General features: G+C 37.3%; 1 protein-coding gene across 13 annotated transcripts in view; it reads left to right on the top strand.

Annotated features, from left to right (window-relative positions):
• The window catches only part of LOC134359048 (uncharacterized), a 279,403-nt gene extending 259,899 nt beyond the window's left edge, over positions 1 to 19,504 (top strand). For all 13 annotated transcript variants that reach the window (XM_063071897.1, XM_063071898.1, XM_063071901.1 and 10 more), the window contains 5 exons: positions 1,697 to 1,740; positions 12,362 to 12,522; positions 16,356 to 16,462; positions 17,522 to 17,642; positions 18,684 to 19,504. In XM_063071897.1, coding sequence (XP_062927967.1) covers positions 1,697 to 1,740; positions 12,362 to 12,522; positions 16,356 to 16,462; positions 17,522 to 17,642; positions 18,684 to 18,749 — 499 coding nt within the window. In that variant the 3' untranslated portion in view covers positions 18,750 to 19,504. The remainder of the gene's footprint in view (positions 1 to 1,696; positions 1,741 to 12,361; positions 12,523 to 16,355; positions 16,463 to 17,521; positions 17,643 to 18,683) is intronic.
• The last annotated feature ends 2,995 nt before the right edge of the window (positions 19,505 to 22,499 follow it).

Below are 22,499 nucleotides of genomic sequence, written 5' to 3'. Positions count from 1 at the left end.
CATAAAAGCAATTTTATCTTTGGTAGAACTCACTAGCAATTGTTCCCAATTGAAAATGTGCCTATTAGTGCATTGGCTTGGGTACTTCCATGTGCAATTCACTTTCGGCTGACATACGTCTGGGGTACAATACATACTCAATGACTTTGCAAGTCACATATCCTTTTTCTTCTCTTGCTCGCATAAACCTGGCATTCCTTCCTACCTTCATTAAGCTTTCGTCAGTCACAGTATAACTCCATCTGTATGCGTTACTCTTTTTCATTTGTATCCATTTAAAGCAGGAGTTCCTAACCTTATTATGCTGTGGACCAATATCATAAAGCAAAGGGTCCAGGTTGGGAACTTCTGATTTAAAAGGATTCCCCAAACATCAGGAGACCTGACGGTACAACATCTAAGCTCACTGCAAACTTTTCAAACCACTAATGAAGTTCATAGAGTGTGCTAGAAAAGAATAGGACGTGTTAGTTTACTAAATTCAACTGCAAATGTACACATTCTACGGGCACTCCACAAGTAGACTTTCAAGCCCAGCCTGGCCAAGATCCGCAGCAATGCAGTTGCCACACCAGTGTCAGTTCCCTCAGTGTAATGAAGGATGTTTCATATTCTTAAACAAGGACACATTTCAAGAGCGCTGGTATGACCTGCACAGAGAACGAAAATCTGAAAGATAACACGATTTGAGAAATCAGAGTCTTGGTAATATTTCTGCTTTACTATCCCATGCAGCTTTTGAAGCTCAGGCACTATGAACAGAGATAAATTGCTGCTCAACGGTCCCTCCATCTATCAGGTTCAGTTGTGTTCCCAGAATGAATGTGCATGGTTGAATTTGTGAAGACCCCTCCGATGCAGGTGACCATTCTTCTATTCCTCACTTGAAGACGATGTTTAAGTGAAGTTTCTTTCAGATTTACTCCTTCTGGCCAAGGATAGACGCCCGAACAGCTCTCTTGGTTATGATGCCGGTGAACTGGATTTTCAAACTGGTTGTATCTTGTTGATCAGGAATATGACATTCCTCTGTGAAAATTATGGACCATTATCCCTCTCTTCTGCAGCCCTTCTTCTATGGCAGCCATGGTGCATATTGCTGCTGTCTGATTGCTGTGGGAACACATCTTTAGTAGCTGATACCTGCCTGTCATTGACTCAGGATGAACTAGTAGCAGTTGTGTTAGCCGAGTCCCATTTAGAATCATATGGACTTCATTTTAGCTTAACATTCTGTGTGCAAATCATCACAGTTCTGTTTTAATGTACTTTTGCCAATTTAGTCATTTTTGGAGAGGATCCGATTGGGGATTTGCACTTTACCCAGACAATAATTAACATACCAAAAAAAGTGTGTAATCCAATTTGAAGGCCGTTGTGTTCACAGAAACTTCAAACCTGTCCGAAAGATCAGATACAGCATTGTACCTGTTTTTCACTATGATATATTCAAAAGTCTAATTCTGTTATGAACGTACATGTATTAAACATTTTTGCAATTTTTTTTCAATCATTATTCAATAGCATCAACCTTAGCACCTTATTCAGAATGATTTTCCCAATGCAATTTTTTCAATGATGGTTGTAAATCTGCTCTACCAAATTTGAAGTTGTGCCTTAAAATCATTACTTTTAAGTTTGTATGTCAGCATCTTTGCACGTCCTGTCTATTCACTGTAGCTTTTCTTGTCTACAGGCGGATTGTTGCAGAATATGAGAAGACAATTGCTCAAATGATAGGTAAAATTGTTTCTTTATTCTGTATTATCCAAGATGGTGAAGTTAATGAAATTAAAATGAAAAACATTTTGGTGTTTCACCAAAATCTAAATTGTGATGTTCTGATTTAGCATCTCAGTGCATTTGCTTTAAGAAATAAACCAAAAGCTTTCAGCTTGCATAAGTTCATCCATGAAAAGCTAAACACAAACTCCGAAAACTCTCCCCTCTTTTACAAGGCTGCGCTGTTCTCCTTGCTATTCTGACGATGTTGTAGTTGTTCAAATTGAGACTTTTCATCCTGGATCATTCCTCGGATAAATCTCGTATAGCGCAAATAAATTCCAGCGAATTAAAGTACTATGTTACTGTTAATTTCTTAATTCCCCGAATTGGATTGTTGACTAAAATTGTGATTATGCCTAGAAAATGCTTTCCTAATTTGGCTTTAGTTGTGTGAACTTTTATCTCTATCATCTATGGATGCTCTGTGTGACTTATTGGTGAACTTACCACTGGATTACAATATCATCGCTACAAACTTATCCTGAGGTCAACCACTCTGCAAAGGTTTGCCAGGTCTTACTCTTGAATCTAGTTATTTAGTTTCTGTGTTGTCCAATCACGCTCCACAGAATGTAAGGAGGTGGCGGGGGGTGGGGGGGGGGTAGCATGAGGGGAGGAAGTAGCCGTTCTCTGGCTAGCTCATCTTTGTCTTTTTCTCGACATCACGATCTCACTCACTTTTTCTCTCTTTCTCTTACTCCGTCTCTTTACCTTCTGTTGTTGGGCTCTCTGTTCACTATGCACCTTCGTTCTACTTCCTCTGTTTTTTAACCATGACTCGTACTGTTTTCACTCTTCCATTTCGTATTGGAACATATGGTTGGGCGGTAAAGTGGGGTGGTGGGGGGGTGGTGTCAGGTGATTTGCGATGGGTTTTCACAGTGGAAGAAAATGTAGCAGAGCTGCAGGGCAGTTTTCAGGTTGTGACATTAAATAAAACTGCAGGCAGGAATTGTGGACTCACGGTAAAGACAAAGTTAAACAAGTTATACTACAGCTTTGAACACCTTGAGATCCAGAGGTTCTAAAGGTTCATATTATAGTAAGTAGGTTGTGCTTAACTCAGTCGTCCATTTTAAGTTGTTTTATGATGTAGAGAATCAGAAATAATTAAAATCAGCAAACAAAAATTGTAATATACTACAGATGTAACTGGTGAAGGGTTCCTGTGAGCAGTTAGCTTCAGACTGAATGTCTATTTTTGGTTAAGGGACAGGAAAATGGGAATATAAAAGGAGAATTAAGCTGTATTTATTTTGCCTTGTGTGGACTGACAAATAGCACCTTCAACCCTTCAACTTTTCTCTTTGAGCATTAATATTCTCAAACCTCCACAAATACTGGTAGCTCACCATAAGTTTGTGAACTTAAAACGATTTAGTTACCTTTTCTTGCCTCTTGAATTGTAACATATTCAAATCCTAAAATATGCTCAACTCCTCAAAAAAGTGATGAAATTGATGTAATTTTCCACCTTTCTAGTGTTTTAGCCTTTCTTCGCTGCTATGTAATGCTGTTACTGTTACTTTTTTTTTGCTTTTTCCAAAATCTAGTTTATTTTTTGCTTCCTCTTCTCCCATTTTTGCAATATTTTTATTTAAAAAAGAAGTGACATTTCTGATCCTTTCTGACAGATTTGGTGTGGTTTTTTTTTCTGCTTACCTAACTAGTTGCCTTTTTCCATTATGCTTTCACTTTGCTTCTGGTCATTTGCTTGCAATGCAAAACAAGGCAAGCCTGGTAAGTAATGCTTTTACACACTTTCATCACCTACTCCATGCAGCTTCTGGGAAATGATTGGAGGGAATATCATTTTTATTCCACAACTGTTATTTTGCCTTTTTTAAAGTGTTTCCACCATATGGTTCTCTCGATGAAGAATGCCCGTTGAAAACAGCAGGCCAACCTACGAGAAGTTTAGTTTGTCCAGGTGTAGTTCATCATAATCCATCACATCGCAATATCTACTCACATGTTTTGACAGATCATTTCGTTATTGCTAACCTTTTAAAAATCTATTTGTAGCTTAGAGTCGTAGAAACGTAGAGTCATCATGACTGACTTGAATGAACAATCAGTTTTAACCCCATTTCTTGAAAGTAATACTGTGTATTCTTCATGCTTGAGTACTTCTCCAACTCTTTTTAAAAACCATTTAATAAATCAGTGTCTACCACTTTTACAGGGAAGATTCTCCAGATGCAAGACAATTATCTAAATCAATAATAATTTTCATTTTGCTATTTGAACTTGGACCAATGATTTTCAATCTAAGATTCCAGCCCATTGATCCACTCACTAGGGTCATTGGAAGATATGTTGTTTCTTCTTGCTGAATCAACTTCATGGTGAAAACCTTTCCATTTTAAGAAGGACTATCCTAAATGTTGTGATTTTGTTAACAAGTGAATTCCTTCAATTGTTGTAGTATTTCTTCTGAAGCCTTCCTGAAATGTGTCACCTAACAATACAGCATTGTAACAGGCCATAAGACATAGGAACAGAATTAGGCCATCTGGGCAATCGGGTCTGCTCCGTCATTCAATCATGGCTGATCCTCTTTTTTTTTTCTCCTCCTCAACTCTAGTTCCCGGCCTTCTCCCCATAACCTTTGATGCCATGTCCAATCAAGGCCCTTCCAGCCCAGTGAGCCCACACCAACCAATTGCATCTGTGTGACCAAATAACCTACTAAGTTTTACAATTCTGGAAAGTGGGAGGAACCCACATGGTCATTGGGAGAATGTACACACTCTTTACAGACAGCCGCAGAACTGAACTTAGATCGCTGGCACTGTAATAGCATTTCATTAACTACTACGCTGTCTACTCTGTGATACATAATATTCTAGCACGATTGCTTTGCTTTTGTATAATAGTAACATAGAAACATAGAAAATCTACAGCACATTACAGGCCCTTCAGCCCACAATGTTGTGCTGACCACGTAACCTTCTCCAGAAGCTGCCTAGAATTTCCCTACCGCATAGCCCTCTATTTTTCTAAGCTCCATATATCTAAAGAGGCACTGTTGTATCTGCCTCAACCACCTTCACTACTACATAACTCCATAAAAATCAAAACAATTCCATTTTTAAACCCCCTATCATTTATTAAGTTTGCAGATTTGTGGATTTGGAGATTAATGAGAGTTATCTGTATGTCAGCATACCACTTATCAGAATCAGGTTTGATATCACTGGTATGTGTTGTGAAATTTGCTGTTGGGGTCAGCAGTACAATGCAATAAACAATAAAAACTAATTACAGTAAGTATATATTAAAACATTAAATTAAATAAGTAGTGCAAAAAGAGAGAAAAAAAACTAGTGAGGTATAATATCCAGATGTATAGATCTTAATTATACGTCAATAGGGAAGCAGCAAAGGAGAATAAGGCAACTGGTAAAGCGGGGGAAATTATCAGTGGTTTCAAGAACTGACTAGTGGCCCAGTTATAAAATGAGTAGTGAGGATATGGGTTCAATATCCATTCAGAAATCTGACGGTGGAGGTGAAGGAGCTATTCCTCAATCGTTGCGTGTGTGCATTCAGACTCCTGTATTTCCTCCGTGATAGCAGCAATGAGAAGAAGGCATGGAAGTGTACCGTCTTCCCACAGTAAAATTACAACACATAAATGCAGGTTCATTTTGGTAAAATGTTAACTGTTGACTTATTTGTTTGGATAATATCAAACAAATTCAGAGACTCCCTATCACAGATAGGGTTCCTCTCGGTCCTCACCTACAATCCCACCAGCCTCCAGGTCCAGCGCATAATTCTCTGGAATTTCACAATCTCCAATGGGATCCCGTCACCAAGCACATCTTTCCTTCTCTCCCGCTTTCTGCTTTTCACAGGGATCGCTCCCTACGCAACTCCTTTGTCCATTCGTCTCTAACAATCAACTTTCCAGCTCTTTATTTCATCACTCCCCCTCCTGGTTTCTGGTTTCACCTATCACTTTGCATTTCTCTCCCCCCCACCACCCCCCACACCCCACCTTTTAAATCTAAACTTCGTCTTTTTTTCTCCGGTGCTGCCAAAGGGTTTCAGTCCGAACGTCAACTGTACTTTTTTCCATAGACGCTGCCTGACCTGCTGAGTTCCTCCAGCATTTTGTGTGTGTTGCTTGGATTTCCAGCATCTACAGATTTTCTCTTGTTTGACATTTAGAGAGTATTTGTTATATTCATATTTCTATTCAAATTATGCAGATAGGAAAATATAGTTTACCTTTTTTGTTTAATGGAATTGGATTGATGGATTGATAATGTTAATGGCTTTTGCTCTAAACAAAATCATGCAAACTGAGAAAATAGTGTAGCAGAACATCCTACTGCAGCAGAGAATGAAGTGAATGATTTTGACTTACAGAATCACTAAATAATTCTGTCACTATATTTTTATACTGATGTGGCTGAGAAATTGCTAGTTTTTTTTTGTTTTCAGCATTATTTGGGGTACAATTCTCTTTTACTTATGATGCAGCAAAACTAGAATCATCAATTTCCATTCCACTTATTTGCCTCTTTATTTCCCTTCCTGGTTCATAATCATAGTAATCTAATCTTGCAAAAAGCAGGTTGATTTTTTTGTCCTTTTTTATTTTCTTATTTTATTTCTCTCGAATGGATTCTCCATACTGGGATGGTGAACAGGTGAGTTTCTGTTTTATAATTGGCCTCTAGTCAGTTCTTGAAACCACTTTTTCCTCTTTGCTGCTTCCCCATTAAAGCATAACAGAGATGTATACACTTGGCTGTGAAGAAATCGTGTTTTCTTTCACTGAAATACACTGGACCAAGTGTTTGACACTACCTTCCCATTCTGTCCATTCTAACAATAATAATTTATACTAATTAAAGTATAATTTGTGCATTTATTGCAAACCTACAATTCCCTAAACAGTGTACTTAAGAACCGTTCGTCAAAATTCCATCAAATTTTCTTAGACAAGACTAAAGGTTCTAAATGTTTAATTTCCTGAATTCCATTAATTACTGGTTACAAGCAACACACACAAAATGCTGGAGAAACTTAGCATCTATGGAAAAAGCTAATAATGATGTTTCGCGCTGAGTCCTTCATGAGTCCTGATGAAGGGTCTCGGCCTGAAACATCAACTATACTCTTTTCCATAGACGCTGCCTGACTTGCTGAGTTCCTCCAGCATTTTGTGAGTGTTGCTTGGATTTCCAGCATCTGCAGATTTTCTTTTGCTAATAACTGCTTACAAACTGAATACATTTTTGAATTCCAATGTTCCCTTTTCCTTATGAGAATTAATGCCTTTTAAAATAATTTTGATTGCTCATCTGTTATTTAAGAAGGATGATATGCAGTCTATACAGATGGTTGAACAAAATTGCTTTATTTTCTTATGAGTGTTCCCTCTTCTCTCATTTTTCTAACAATGGCCATCTTAACACTTTATTTCAATTAGGTGAACTTGAGCGTGTGCTTGGTTCAGATAAACTTGGTTCGGCTCCTTCCTGTTAACACTAAGCCAATGAAATTGGTATCTTTATTTGTAATATATATTGTTTAAAAAATTCCTCTGATGTGATGATCTAAACATTTCACTTCCCTGAAAGTGGATTAAATTCTATAATATTAAACAATTCAAAGTCCAGAAAACAGGCACACTGTCATCTTTCATTCTTCTACCCTCATAGTTTGAGGGTAACTATAGTTAACATCATGAATTTTTATGTTTGCAGGATGCAACACTTATTTCAATGCAGATTTGCTGTGGGCATTAATCAGAGTATGAAAGTCTAACCTCTGCAGATTACATAATGATGATTGAGACAAATTATAATAATTGGAAATGTGCCAAGGACAGTGAATTCTTCATCTTGTTGGTTATTGTTCATCAGAGTGGATCTATCTGTCTAGATTATGAATTACAACTTATGGCTCATACAGTTTCTTGTCTTTTTAAAGTAGAGGGAATAATTTGTCTTTTTGTTTGAGGCTGTTATTTCTCATTGTTTATTGAAATATCCTTTTCTTGTAGAGAGACTGTTTCATTCACTTCCGTCTCTGATTTCGTAATTCCTTTCTTCAATTAATTGCCCAAGTAGTGCAGATTAATGTAGTATTTTCCCCAATCTTCTTACTTTCTCTCTTACGAGTACTGATATTTCTCTTGTTTTTTATTTTATTTTGCAATATTGATTTTATTCATTTTTCCCCTTCTGATATAGAAATTCTAACCCCTTTTGCAGAGACCATCCTGTTCCTGCTCTGTTTTTCTATCAACTCTGGTGTCTTTTGCAAAATTCCATGCTCTATCCACTCAACTTTGATGCGTGTCCATTCTGAGGATGTTGCTGACCTAATTTGAAATACTGGCATGCATAACCTTTACAGAAGTTTCCAAATAACGAGAATAAAAACCCTGGTTATGGAATTTTGAAGCACGAATGTGCAGTCTGTTATCCAAGTTCTTTCTTATTTATTACCATTTCTCCTTCACTTTCTGTTTGTGGGCCTTGTTGGTGGGCCCAGTGTTCCACAGGATAAATGCAAGTTTTGGTCCAGGGGAAAGTATTGGATCTCCTGCAAGTTTTCCACTTCGTCACACACTTTTCATTCAAGTACTCTGCCAGTTCTTCATCCTAACTTGGTCCAAATAGACCATAAGATCACAAGATCATCATCATCACCATCATCATCATCATCATCAGGTGCCATGCCCTGTTTGAGCTTTGACTGCCATGGCCCACACACTCCTGTTTCAGGTCAAGTGAATCAATTCATTGGTATTCATTTCCAGTTCTCTGGCTGCTGTCTCCATCATCATTTGTCTTTGTCCTCCTCTTGCTTTCTTCCCTTCAATCTTTCCCGTAATTTCCTAATCACATGTCCAATGAAGTTACGTTGCCTTTTCATGATCTTATACACTATTTCTCTTTTTGTGTTTGCTCTGTTCATGACCTCCTCATTAGATATTCGTTTTGTCCATGATATTCTTTGCATCATCCTCAAAAACCACATCTCTGCTGCTACAATTCATTTCCTCATGTTACTAGATATTGTCCAACATTCTGAGCCATATAACATAACTGGATAAACGTAACATTTCAGTACTCTGAGGTGGGTTGTCATGCCTAGTTTAGTATTAGTCAGTATACTCTTCATTCTCGTAAAGGTGTCTTTTGCCAACCCTATTCTTCTTTTGATGTCCAAGTCGCACCTGCCATCTGATGTCACCCAGCTTCCTAAATAGCAAAAGTTCTGTACTTGTTTTATGTCTTTCCCGTTTATTCTCAGCCTGCAGATAGGATTCTCCTTCTTTTTGGATATCACCATACATTCTGTCTTTTTGCAATTGATAGACAGACCCATTTTTGCACTTTCTTCAACAATTATATCAATTAAGTTTTGTAGTTCTTCCTTCGTACTTGCAATTAACACTATGTCATCTGCATATCTGAAATTATTGATGTTTTCACTGCCAACTTTGATCCCCAAGATATCTCTTATTTTTTGTAATATTGTTTCACTGCACACATTAAATAAACCAGGGGAGAAAACACACCCTTATCTAATGCCTCTTTTGATTTTCGTAAACTAACTCACTTCTCCATCTTTTCTTACAGCGGCAGTTTGTTTCCAGTACAGATTTCTGATTAGGCAGAGGTCTTTCGAATCTAGATCTAGAGTTTTCTGTAATATTTCAAATAACTTATTGTGCTTCACTTTATCAAATGCTTTGTTGTAGTCAATAAAACAAACAAACAAATCTTTTTGCGTTTGAATAGCTCGTTCTGATGGTAGCTTTCACATCAATATTGCGTTTCTTGTACCTTTGTCTTTCACAAAACCACATTGTTCTTTACCTATTTCAGCTTGTACCTTACTTTTAGCTCTTGTCATCAAAATTCTTGGAAGTATCTTGGTGATATGACTCATTAAACTTATGGTCCTATGTAATTCACATTCTATTGCTCCAGGTTTCTTAGGAAGAGCGATAAATACTGATTTTTTTTCATCTCTTCTGGTATTATTCCAGTCTCATAAATGTCATTGATTAAATCAGTAAGTTTTTCAATTCCATAATCTTCAAGGGCAATAATTTGTTCTATTACTAATTCATTAGGACCTGCTGCCTTTCCTTTCTTCATCTTATTTATTGCATTACGAACTTCAGATTTTAAAATACTTGGACCTTCAATGTTTTTCTTAATTTCTGGTTTTTCGCCTCGATCATCTTCAAACAATTCCTGAATGTACTGAGCCCATCTGTTCATAATCTCATCTTTTTCCATGATAATGGTACTGTTCTTTGCTTTCAAACATCCACCTGAAGAACAGGGGAGCTTTTTACCAGTGATATCCTTGATTTGCTGATGTAACCTTTTTGGATCAGTAATCGGAATTCTCTCTATTTGCTCACATTCCTGGTTTAACCATTCTTTTTTGGCTTTTTGACATAAGCTTTTAACTTTTTTATCTAAGGATTTATATTCTATAGGATTTGCTTTCTTCCGTCTCCTTTCTTCCATTAGATTTTTGATTTCATCTGTCATCCATTTACTATTTGTGCTTTTTTCTTTTTTAGGAATCACTGACTTTACTAATTCTACCAAGGCATCCTTTAGAGAGATAAATTTCATTTCTACATATCATAAGATATAGGAGCAGAATCAGGCCATTTGGCCCATTAAGTCTGCTCTGCCACTTCATCATGGCTGATCTAATTTTCCTCTCAGCCCCAATCTCCTGCCTTCTCCCTGTGTAACCACGGAGGCAGAGATCCCTCTCATGACACTATGTTAAGTGAACCAATTTCATCTGGTTATGTGAGACTTGGTCTTGATTTTTCTTGGTTAAAGAGGAAATATGGTTAAGATTCTGAACTACGTTGCTGAAGAATTCTTCTGCCACTAAGGTTTGCATGCTGAAAACGGAGCTTGAATCCTAGAATAATCGAGGAATTGAATCAAATAATTTAAGAAATGTGGAATTTTTAAAAAATGATATCAGAAAATTTTAAGCATGAAACTAACTAGACTTTCATAAAATCCCATATTTGGTTCATTGATGTCTTTCAAGGATGGAAATCTGTCTCTCGTACCCAATCTTGCCTATATGTGACTTCAATCCCACTGATTAATCCACAGTTCACAGATAATTAACAATGGCCATTAAATGCTGGCATTGCCAGGAATATAGACGTCCTGTGAACTAATAAATATAGAATGAATGGACCACTTTAATTATTTTGTTTTATTGCTGATTTATTAGATGGATTATACTTCCTCTATTAGCCTAATTTCTATTAAGTTTAAGTTTCCATTGTGTGCTCAGGGCAAGATATCAACCAATATCATTATCTGAGAGAGACCTCATCAACAGAATTGAGCAATCTGTGAGACATTACTGGAGTATCTTTCATTTGATATACAATGTGGAAGTGCAACTTCAGAAACAGTTCCAGTTTTGACCATGATGATTTGTGTTGTTATCTTTTAAAAGACTCGCCCACATTTGCCAACCACAGAGGGTAATCTTTGACATACAACATATTAGCCGTATCATTTTCTTTCTTAATTTTGGCCTGTATGCAAGAGCCAAAGAAAGTATATCTGCTGCCTATCATAGGCAGAAAACGGTTTTGAAAGTTATGCCAGGATATATTAAGCATTTTCCTTTGCTATAAACTTTCTCACTGTGTGTTCATCCGTTATTTACCCAAACATCATCTGCAATTGATTACCCAGAGAATGAGTATGTATATTTCAAAGGCACATTAGCTTTTAGATTAGAAACATTCTTCCTTTCTCAAACTTGTTGACTTAATTGCACTATTACCTTTTAATGGACACTTTGTATTCTTTTTCATACCTCAGTGCTTACATTTTGTATTTTAAAGCATATATTTCTGACTGAGCACTTTGCAACAATAATTTCCTTTGGGATAAATAAAGTTTTGTCTTATCTTACCTTATTTTAATCTTCCTTAAGATGAGGAAAGCACACATTTACTTTTGGTGGCTGTTTTTTTAGTGCAAATTACTGCCTTGTGTTCTATCCTAATCAGTTTTCTGGGGGTTACCATAATTACCAAATGCATATTAAGTATATTGGTAAATGTCGTTTGTTGAGAAATTTGATATTGTATTAGAAGTAATAACATATAAAGAATGTTTTTTGAAACTTTTGCTGAAAACTGTTGTGTTTTTGACTCGAATGTCCAGTACTGGAGTTTCATGGATTGCAATATTAAAATTTTCCAAAGCATATTACAAACAAAATTCCTGTACAGGTCCGTCCCAGGATGTGACAGGCCCCTTTCCTCCGAATTGTCTTTAACTCAAGTAGTTGTAAGTCTAAGATGTGGCCTCCTGGTAGTATATTTAAATGCAAAGGCTGGCACATCCATCCCACTGGTATCCCAAATGTTCATTCATATATATCGGCTGTACATAGATAGGGAATTCATAATCAGGACAAAGCCTGTGTGTTTCTCCATTAACAATTATTTTACGAAATATTTTTTGAGCTGTAGCTTAGATATGGGTCCTGTAAAATGGCATGATATGAGTTTTGTTTTCCGCAGATGACGATCACAGAGAAAAATCTATCTCCCATCACACTGTACAGCAGTTAATCTTGGAAAAGGACCAGGCCTTGTCTGACCTGAACTCTGTGGAGAAATCTCTGGCGGACCTCTTCAGGCGATACGAGAAAATGAAGGAGGTGTTAGAGGGGTTCCGAAAGGTGGGTTCATTAAGAAAATTATTTTCTAATCTTTTCTAAACATAGAATTTTAAACTATATATGGACAGCAATTGTTCCCCTAACAGGGTAATTATAATAATTTCAGCAGACGAACTATAGTTAGTAATTTAAAATAAGAATGAGGAGGACATTGCAGAACTTATTTTTTGAACTTTTAAAAGTTAATATTTGAATCTTATTTCCCTTTATTAGTTCTACAATATAGTGCTGACTGTGAGTTGGAGCTCTGTGTACCAGTAGCCCGCGATGATATCCATATCCACCGAATTATTTTTGGAAATGAAAATTAACTAATAGAATAAATATTAAATTATTAAGTTTTAAACTGCTAAGTTTAGACTGGGATACCGAGGCTCCTGCTATTTAGCCTAAACCTCAGGCAGTGTAGGTTGCTCTGTGTACAATGCAATAGAATTCATAATTTGTAGACATCATGGTGTGTTGTTTTTAAAATGTTTATGTAATTTCTTCAAAGCATATCAATGCCTTGTTGACTGCACACTGACGTCTCGAAGGTGTGACTGCACACTGACTTGTGGAATTCAGAATTAAACAAACTTTAGGAATTGCTGTTGGATTTGAGTTGTCCCAATCAAAGGGACTTGCCATTCAAACACATGAAGGGTGAGGTGCTGCAGTCTTTTATTCACCATGTGTCTATTAAAAAAGAGTTCAGAGTTTGTTCAATCAGGTGTAAATGAAGTACCAACAGTATTGTAAGCCTTAATTAGTAATTGGGGCGCCACGGTAACATATCGGATAGCACAACGCTAATATAGCTCGGAGTGTTCCGGAGATCGGAGCTCCGATGTGACAGTTTCTTCCTCAGGTTAGTAGGTTAGTTGGCCATTATAAATTGTCGTGTGATTAGGCTAGGATTAATAGGATTAAATAGGTGGGTTGCAGGGCTGTGTGGCCATTGGGCCAGAAGAACGTGTTCCACACTGTATCTGGAAATAAAATAAATAAATAATTCCTCCAGCACACTTTTTTTGACTTCTTTATATGTCCCTCTTAAACATATCTTTCTTTATTTTGTTTTCTGTGTATTATTTGTCATTAATTTAAATAATCTATGTTTCACTAAGGATTGTTGCCTAAAGCTGGTAGTAGTTGCTTTCCCAATATACACCTATCCCAGATTCTTGCAGAAGGTGGCTGTTTTGGTAAAGTTCAAAGCTCAAATCAAAGTTCCAAGGAAATTTATTATCAAAGTATGTATATCTCACCCTATACTTACTACCTTGGGTTGCATTTTCTTTCAGGTGTTCACAGTAAAAATACAATAGAATCAATGAAAAAATGACACATTAGCAGAGACTGACAAACAACCAATGTGCAAAAGGAAGTCAAACTGCGCAAATAAAAAAATAAGTAAATAATTAATTCCAAGAAAATGAGTCCTTGATAGTTCTTGTTGACAGAATGGTAATAGGAAATTGCAGTGTAGAGGCCTGCAGGAATTCAGTGAATAACTGGAAGTCCAATGAAGATCAAGTATATTTCACTTGTAGCTAAGCACAACATCTTGGAGTATTGACCACATAAGTTTACATTTCTTGTCATTTTTACTTTGGTAATTAAATAACCTTAGATACAAAACCAAAGATAGGACCAATTTTGCAGTAATTATTATCAGAAATCTGTCAGTGTTTGGGATTATTATACTGTGGAACTGAGAGCAAATACTGAAGAATCAACATCAAAATCCAAAACCTGTTGTAATAATATCCTCTCTTTTCTATGGAGAATTGTATTTTGCAAACATATTTTAAGAAATGAATAATTTTGCAAAAAATTAAGCTATTTACAAAATGTTCTTACTGTAAAAGCATTCTGAATATGTTGTACATTCTTCTCTGCAGTAAAAAGTATTTTTTTAGACCATAAGACATAGGAGCAGAATTAGGCCATTTGGCCCATCGAGTCTGCTCCACCATTTCATCATGGCTGATCCACTTCCCTCTAAACCCCAATCTCCTCCCTTTTTCCCATATCCTTTCATGCCAGACTAACCAAGAACCTATCAACCTCTGCCTTGAATGCACCCAGTGACTTTGCATCCACAGCTACCTGTGGCAGCAAATTCCACAGATTTACTACCCTCTGGTTAAAGAAATTCATTCTTATCTCTTTTCTCAATGGACATCCCTTTAATAGAAAACTAACTCTATTTAGCAAATTTCTAGTTGTGAAGATTAATTATATTTCTTTGCTTAAATATTTCAGAATGTAAAATATTTTAAGGTAATAAAATAATTTGTTTACAAAATTAATAGCACATTTTAGATTATGAAGACACACAGTCCTCTTTTATTGTCATTTAGTAATGCATGCATTAAGAAATGATACAATATTCCTCCAGTGTGATATTACAAAACACAGGACAGACCAAGACTGAAAAAACTAACAAAACCACATAATTATAACATATAGTTACAACAGTGCAACAATACCATAACCTGATGAAGAAGTCCATGAGCACAGTAAAAAGTTCAAAGTCTCTCAAATGTCCCACATCTCACGCAGACGGGAGAAGGGAGAAAAACTCTCCCTGCCATGCTCAACCACAGTCCGACTCTGAGTCATCCGAAAACTTCCAGCCTCCGATCAGCTCTCTGACATCGAGTACTGAGCGCCATCTTTGTCCAAACGACTCGACCTCAATCTCGGTTGCCAACAGCAGGCAAAGCTGGGGATTTTGAGGCCTTCCCTCCAGAAGGTTCCCGATCGCGCAGTAACAACAGCAGCGAACTAGCGTTTCAAAAATTTCTCCAGATGTTCCTCTGTGCTTTCACGTCTATCTCCATCAAATCAGAATTGTCCACGGCCCCTATCTAACAGATACGATATCATTTTTCACCGGATGGCTGCGCACGCGCGGCACGCTGCTCTCTCTCCTCCCACCAGTTAATGATATTCCAGTTCCTGTATAAATGCCAAGTGTATATTCCAGTCTTTATTTAGCACTATTTAAATGTTAAAAAATCAAACTCAAAGATAAAGTTAAGTTTATTGTCATACGCATAAGTCATATGCACAGCTGGTTGTGAGAATTCCTCAGTATAATTGGCTGTCTAAGCATTCTTGCTGGACACCAGGGATTCTCTGAAACTGCTTTATGATGCAGCCAGAACAGGGATGGAAAACCTTTGTTACATTTGTTACTGGATCTTTGCGTTTAAATTTCTTTAGAGTTGGTAGTGATCATTGTTTCTTTGTTTGGTGCAAAATCCTGTTTGTAAATTTTACTGTAATTTTGTCAGTGACGTCAGACTGAAATGCAGATTATAAACAAGAAAAGTCTGCAGAGTCTGGAAATCCAAAGCAACATACACAACATGCTTGACAAACTCAGCAGGTCAGGCAGAATCTGTGAATAAACAGTTGATGTATCAGGCTGAGGTTCTTCTTCAGGACTGAATGGAAGGGGGAAGATGCCAGAATAAAAAGGTGAGGAAAGAGGAAGGAGGCTAGCTAGAAGATGATAGGTTCCTTCTTCCCCAGCCCTTTACCTTTCCTATACACTTGACTTCCCATATCACCTTCTAGCTTGCCTCTTTTCCCTTCCTCCAGCTTTTTATTCTGTTGTCTTCCCCCTTCCATTTAAGTCCTGAAAAAGAGTCTTGGCCCGAAACGTGTGTGCTGCTTTGAAATATAGATTTTGTTATCTTGATCAATATACAAAATTAAATCTGCAGCGTGTACTGAAGGCAATTACCCTTCAAGGCCTTCCTAAAAGACTATTTTGAGGAAACACGTTTTCTTGTGTATCTATTCTGATCTTCAGGGCAATTACTTATTTTTGGCAGAATGAGGAAGTATTGAAGAAATGTGCCCAAGAGTACCTTGCCCGTGTGAAGAAAGAAGAACAGCGGTACCATGCTCTCAAGATCCATGCAGAAGAGAAGCTTGACAAGTAAATATTCTTTCTTCCTGTTAATAATTAATAGCTCATAAAGGGGCATGAAGCAATTATTGAAATCAATGGGGAACATATAATCAATAAATATAATTCATGACAATGACTTTGCAGAGAAATACATGATTTTTCAGGGAGGTTTTTTATTGATATCTCTAGAGGCTAGATGTTACTAGGGACAATACAAACTGTTAGAATTTTCAGATTGTAGAATTACTTTAAGTGTTGTTAAATGTCTTGAATTTTTTTAAACTTTTGATATAAAAATTTACATGTTTTGACACTTGAAATAATGCTAGATAGTTTTTACATGAAGCATTCATAATTTTTCAACTATTTGTAGTTGGCTTAACTTGTAGTTGGTGTGACATCTACTCTTTACTCCTGACAAGTCCCCACATCTACAAATAACCTTTTTTCCATCTTATAAATCTGCATACTACGATGCAAGCCCTGCTGTTCAAAGTTCATAGTAAATTTTATTGTCAAACTACATATATATCACCATCTACAACCCTGAGATTCAATTTCCAGTGGGCATACTCAGCAAATCTATAGAATAGTAACGATAATAGGATCAAAGAAAGATTAGAGTTCGGAAGACAACAAACTCTACAAATGCAAATATAAATAAATAGCAATAAATAATGAGAACATGAGATAATGGAATAAAGAGACCTTAAAACTGAGATCATTGGCTGTGGGAACATTTCAATGATGGGGCAAGTGAGTGTAATTATTCCCTTTTATTCAGGAGCTTGATGGTGGAGGGGTAGTACCAGGCAGTTTCTCAGTAAGTTCCTGCCTGGGAAACCACATGAGGTGAATGGGAACTTATGGTCTGCAGCAAGCATAGAAGCTCAGTGCTGATTACATCTTATGCCCCTTTACGTAGAATAGGTAGAGTATAAAGGATGAAAAATATGCATAACGTAGCTGATCATATCACTGTGATGCAAAGCTATGGCTTGGCAGCCAATGTGCATATAATAAATATAATGGGCAATCTAAATTTATATCTACATGCACGTTCACTGAACATCCATTGAATTTTAGAGCAAATGCTGAGATCGCTCAAGTACGTGCCAAGTCCAAATCGGAGCAGACAGCTTTTCAAGCCAGCTTACGGAAGGAACAGATGAAAGTGGAGTCATTGGAGAGAACTTTAGAACAGAAGGTAATTCAATGTGTTTTAGAAATGAATGTCCTTTCAACATTTAAATTGGTTAAGACTGATTTTCTAATCATTATTTTGAATGTAGTTTCTGAATTGGAAGGTCATATATAACTAATTCCTACTTGGCTATTATTTTCAGGTGTGTATACTGTCTGCACTTGTGTTACTAGTGTATGCTATTTTTGGTTTTCACTAAAATCAATGGGCAACACTTTGCAATTATTTCATTGTGTAGGAGGTTAATGTATTTGGATACTCTTAGGTGACAATCAGTTCATTTTCTCCCAGCGTCATAAATTCTTAACACCAGTTAAATAAATACACACATTGTGGAACTCGTGTTTGAGTTCTGGGCAGGTCCTTTAAATTGCTCTTGCAAGAGATTCTCAACTGATAAAGATTAGGTTTTCATATGAAATGCAAAGAACTAATGACTTTGGTATGATCCCAGTTTTAGTGCCACTTGAATCACTATTGCTAATTTAAATTGGAGTACAAGCACTTGAGTTAGCAACTAGCACTGAAGTGTCATTCACCTAAATGCATTGGTTATTTCAGGCAAATGAATGGAAAACTTTCTGCCTTCATTTCCCCCTACACTGCACAAATTCATAGCTGGACGATGTATTAACGGCAAAAGCAGACAACCATTTAGGGCCAAGTACCAGTAGTGAATCTTGTCTTAGGAAATACCGGAGAACTGAGATTGAGTTGTTGGATGTGTAGATGCATTTTTAGCTTGGGAGTTTTGCTCTTTCAATTTAGTTAACACCTCTTCGTACTTTATAACTTTCCACCAAGGAGCAATCATCATGGAACAAATATAACACTTACTGCAGTCCAATTAAGGTGGTCTACAAAATCGTAAATAATTTTTGGTCTGCTCGAGCTGCATACTTTCTCAGGGAAAACTACAGACATTTTTTGTGAATGGCTGTGAAAAGACCAGATATCAGTGTATTCAATGTGGTAATTTTAAAATCTATGCCTCATCTTAAGCCTAGAAAATGTACATTCAATATATTTCTGATTTCTTTTCAGAATAAGGAAGTAGAAGAACTGACAAAAATCTGTGATGAACTGATTGCCAAAATGGGGAAGAGTTAATGTTGCCTATATTTTTTGTCGATAGTGGGGAAATACTGAGTGCAATAAAGCCAGTGGTACAGTAATATTGACTGACCTATGTGGATATTGTGGTTTTCACCACATTTTAGTGCACTACTTCTCTTTCCAGTGAGGACTGTTTAACGTATGTAGCAATCAAATGGCCCTTGCAAGTTTTCCTTTTACTATCTGCTGTATTGTAGTCTGGCACATGGCAAGTTCCTGTATCAGGGAGATTGGTCGTTTGATGGCTAGGTGAGACGTGTTTGATATTGAGATTAATTTCTTTATGGTTCTTTTTATGGGTTCCCTTGTAATGTGTTTTAAAGTTTCAATATACTGTACATTAAATTACTGCAAGAGAAATCTTGCCAATTTTCAGTGAAGCCTTAAGAATCTAGACTTGATCTGCATTCTGAATTTGTAAAAATGCATGTGTCAATGAAGTTCTCTATTGTAAATAAAATTTAGTTTAAAATCACAATTGCTGTTTTCTTCAAAGTGATTGCTTTTAGTTTTATCTCAGCAGTCTATGCAAAATTAACTCTTCAGAGGAAACCTACTTACAATGTTTGAGGTGGCTACAATTTGTCGGACTCTTTGAAGTTTGTTTCTTTTTAAATGTTGGACATAAGGAAGAAAAGAGATGTATATTTATTCTGACATTGCATTTTGTTCTCTTTATGGCTCACACACATCTCAGTTTGCTGTACATCTCTTGCCAGTGGCCAGTTTCTAAAGCAATAAAGATGTTAGTTTACCTGAACTATTTTCACCTGCTGGTGTTCTTGACATTTACTACCTTGCATAAATTGGAATGTCATAAATATATGCCAGAGTTGCATGGTTACCTTGGTCCATATTTTGATGTTAACATTTCAATGATGTTGGAAGATTAAATCATATTCAGCTATATTAAGCTGTTATGTAACTCTTTCACCATTCTCTTCTTTTGATTAGCTCCCCAACCTACTTACCCTCGAATCTCCAAAGCTTATAGTGCCTAGTAAAAGTATTCAGCCCCCAACCCTTTGTGCCCATAAATAAGTATTACAACCAGGAATTTTGATCAATTTAACTGAGAGTTTTTATTTCTGAATCATATGCTCCTTTTCTCACAGTAAGCCCAAAAATTAAGGAAATTATAAAGCATGAAAAATTAAAAATTCAAAAGCTGAAATGCCTACAGTTCAAAAGTATTCATCCCCCCTTTCTCAGTACTTAGTTGAACCATCTCTTGCAGCTATTACAGCCAGTAATCATCTTGGATAAGTATCTGTTAGCTTTGCACACTGTGGTTGAACAAGATTTACCCATTCTTCCTTTCAAAATTCCTCAAGCTGTCCCAGATTAGTTGGGGTGTGGTGGTGAATAACAATCTTGAGGTCTTGCTGGAGATGTTCGATTGGGTTAAGGCCAGGACTCTGACTGGGACATCAATTCTCTTCATTTGAAGCCACTCTATGGTTGCTCTGGCAGTGTGCTTTGGGTTGTTGTCCCGCTGAAAGATGAACTTCCTCCCCTGTTTAAGCTTTCTGGCAGAGGCTAGCAGGTTCTTATCTAGGATTTCTCTGTGTTTAGCAGTATTCATCTTTCCATAAATACTGACCAGATTTCCACTCCCTGCTGCTGAAAGTCATCTCATAGCATGAATCTATCTGCACCTTACTTTACAGGAGGAATGGCATTACCTGAATGATGTGCAATGTTAGATTTACATGGCACGTACCATTTAATGTTGAAGCCAAAATGTTCCACTTTAGTCCCATTCAACCACAAGACCTTCCTCTATAACTTTACAGAAAATTGGAAGTGATACTTCAAGGATATGCTTTTTTCACGATACTTGTTGGGGGCTGAATACTTCTACAAGGCCTATATTCACCACAAACCCCGATCATCTCTACAGGAGACCACCCCACCCAAAATCTTCTCCACAGCTTACCACTGCCACGATCCTAATTGTTTCCAAAGACAATTCCAGGCCATAGTTGTGCAATGACAGTAAAATTCCCACCCTGACTGTCTCCAGAGTGGGATCTTCTTCCCCTTTCCCTCTTAGCTTACATTTTGAAGTCTTCCTCTTATGTGGTCCTCTTCCCACATCATTCCATCCCCATTCTAATTTGCAACACAATCTCTTCATGATTTCCATTTTTTGCAGAGATCCAAATTGTGAAGGAAAGTCAGTATTTAGAAGTAAATAACAAAGTAAGAACATAATAAAGATTATTAATCTTCTCATTTAATGCCTTTTTCCTGCACTATCCCCACGTCTTGGTTCTTTCAATATTCAGAAATCTTTGTCTTAAATGAATCAATGACTGAACCTTAGCAACTTTACATAAGAGGGAATTCTAAAGGTTTATCACGCTTTGAGTGGGAAAGTTTCATCTCATCCCAATTCCAAATGGTCCTTCTCTACTTCTGGGACATTAACCTCTGGTTCTGGTCCTCAACAAAAGAGAACATTCTCCCTTTATCGAGCCTGTGATTTTTATTTTTGTAAGGTTTCAATGAATTGAATAGATCTATTTACAACTATTGTAGTGAGATTACCCACAAATTTGAGAGGCTACACAGAAGCAAATGCTTTGAGAGGCTGCTCAAAGACTATATCTGCAGCATGCTACCACCCACAATGGATCCACTACAATTCACACAACCGATTGAAGGATGATGCAATAGACCATCCTTACATATCTGGAGAAGAAGGATGTTTATGTGAGAAAGCTGTTCGTGGACTACAGCTCAGCATTCAACACCATAATTCCCTCCAGGCTTGATAAGAAGCTCAGAGACCTCAGCCTTCACCCTGCCTTGTGCAGCTGGATCCTGGACTTCCTGTCAGATGGCCCGCAGGTGGTGAGAGTGGGCTCCCTTACCTCTGCCCCTCTGACCCTCAACACAAGTGCACTCAGGGCTGTGTCCTAAGCCTCATCCTTTACTCTCTGTATACCCATGACTGTGTTGCCACCCACAACTCCAATTGCTAATTAAATTTGCTGACGATACTATATTGATTGGTCTAATCTCAAATGATAATGAGGCAGCCTACAGGGAAGAAGTCATCACCCCGACACAGTGGTGTCAAGAAAAGAACCTCTCCCTCAATGTTGCAAAAACAAAGGAGCTGGTTGTGGACTTCAGGAGGAATGGAGACAGGCTAACTATTGACATCAATGGATCTGGGGTTGAAAGGGTGATCAGCTCTTGGCATACACATCACCAAGGATCTCACATGGTCTTTACATTCTGGCTGTGTAGTGAAAAAATCATAACAGCACCTCTTTCACATCAGACGGTTGAAGAAGTTTGATAAAGGTCCCCAAATCCTAAGGACTTTCTACAGGGGCACAATTGAGATCACCCTGACAGGCTGCATCACTGCCTGGTATGGGAACTGTACTTCCCTCAATCGCAGGGCTCTCCAGAGAGTGCTGTGGACAGCCCAGCGCATCTGTAGATGTGAACTTCTCACTATTCAGGACATTTACAGAGACAGGTGTGTAAAAAGGGCTTGAAGGATCATTGGGAATGATCCCAACCACAAACTGTTCCAGCTGCTACCATCCTGGAAATGGTACCACGGCATAAAAGCCAGGACCAACAGACTCCAGGACAGCTTCTTCCACCAGGCCGTCAGACTGCATGAATTTGCTGATACAATTGTATTTCTATTGACTGTCCTGTTATGCATACTATTTATTACAAACTACTATAAATTGCACATTGCACATTTAGATGGAG

This window comes from Mobula hypostoma, chromosome 19 (assembly GCF_963921235.1).
Source record: "Mobula hypostoma chromosome 19, sMobHyp1.1, whole genome shotgun sequence".
Classification (NCBI taxonomy): Eukaryota; Metazoa; Chordata; class Chondrichthyes; order Myliobatiformes; family Myliobatidae; genus Mobula; species Mobula hypostoma.
Note: the sequence above shows the minus strand (reverse complement) of the source record. Positions and strands in the feature narration are given on the sequence as shown.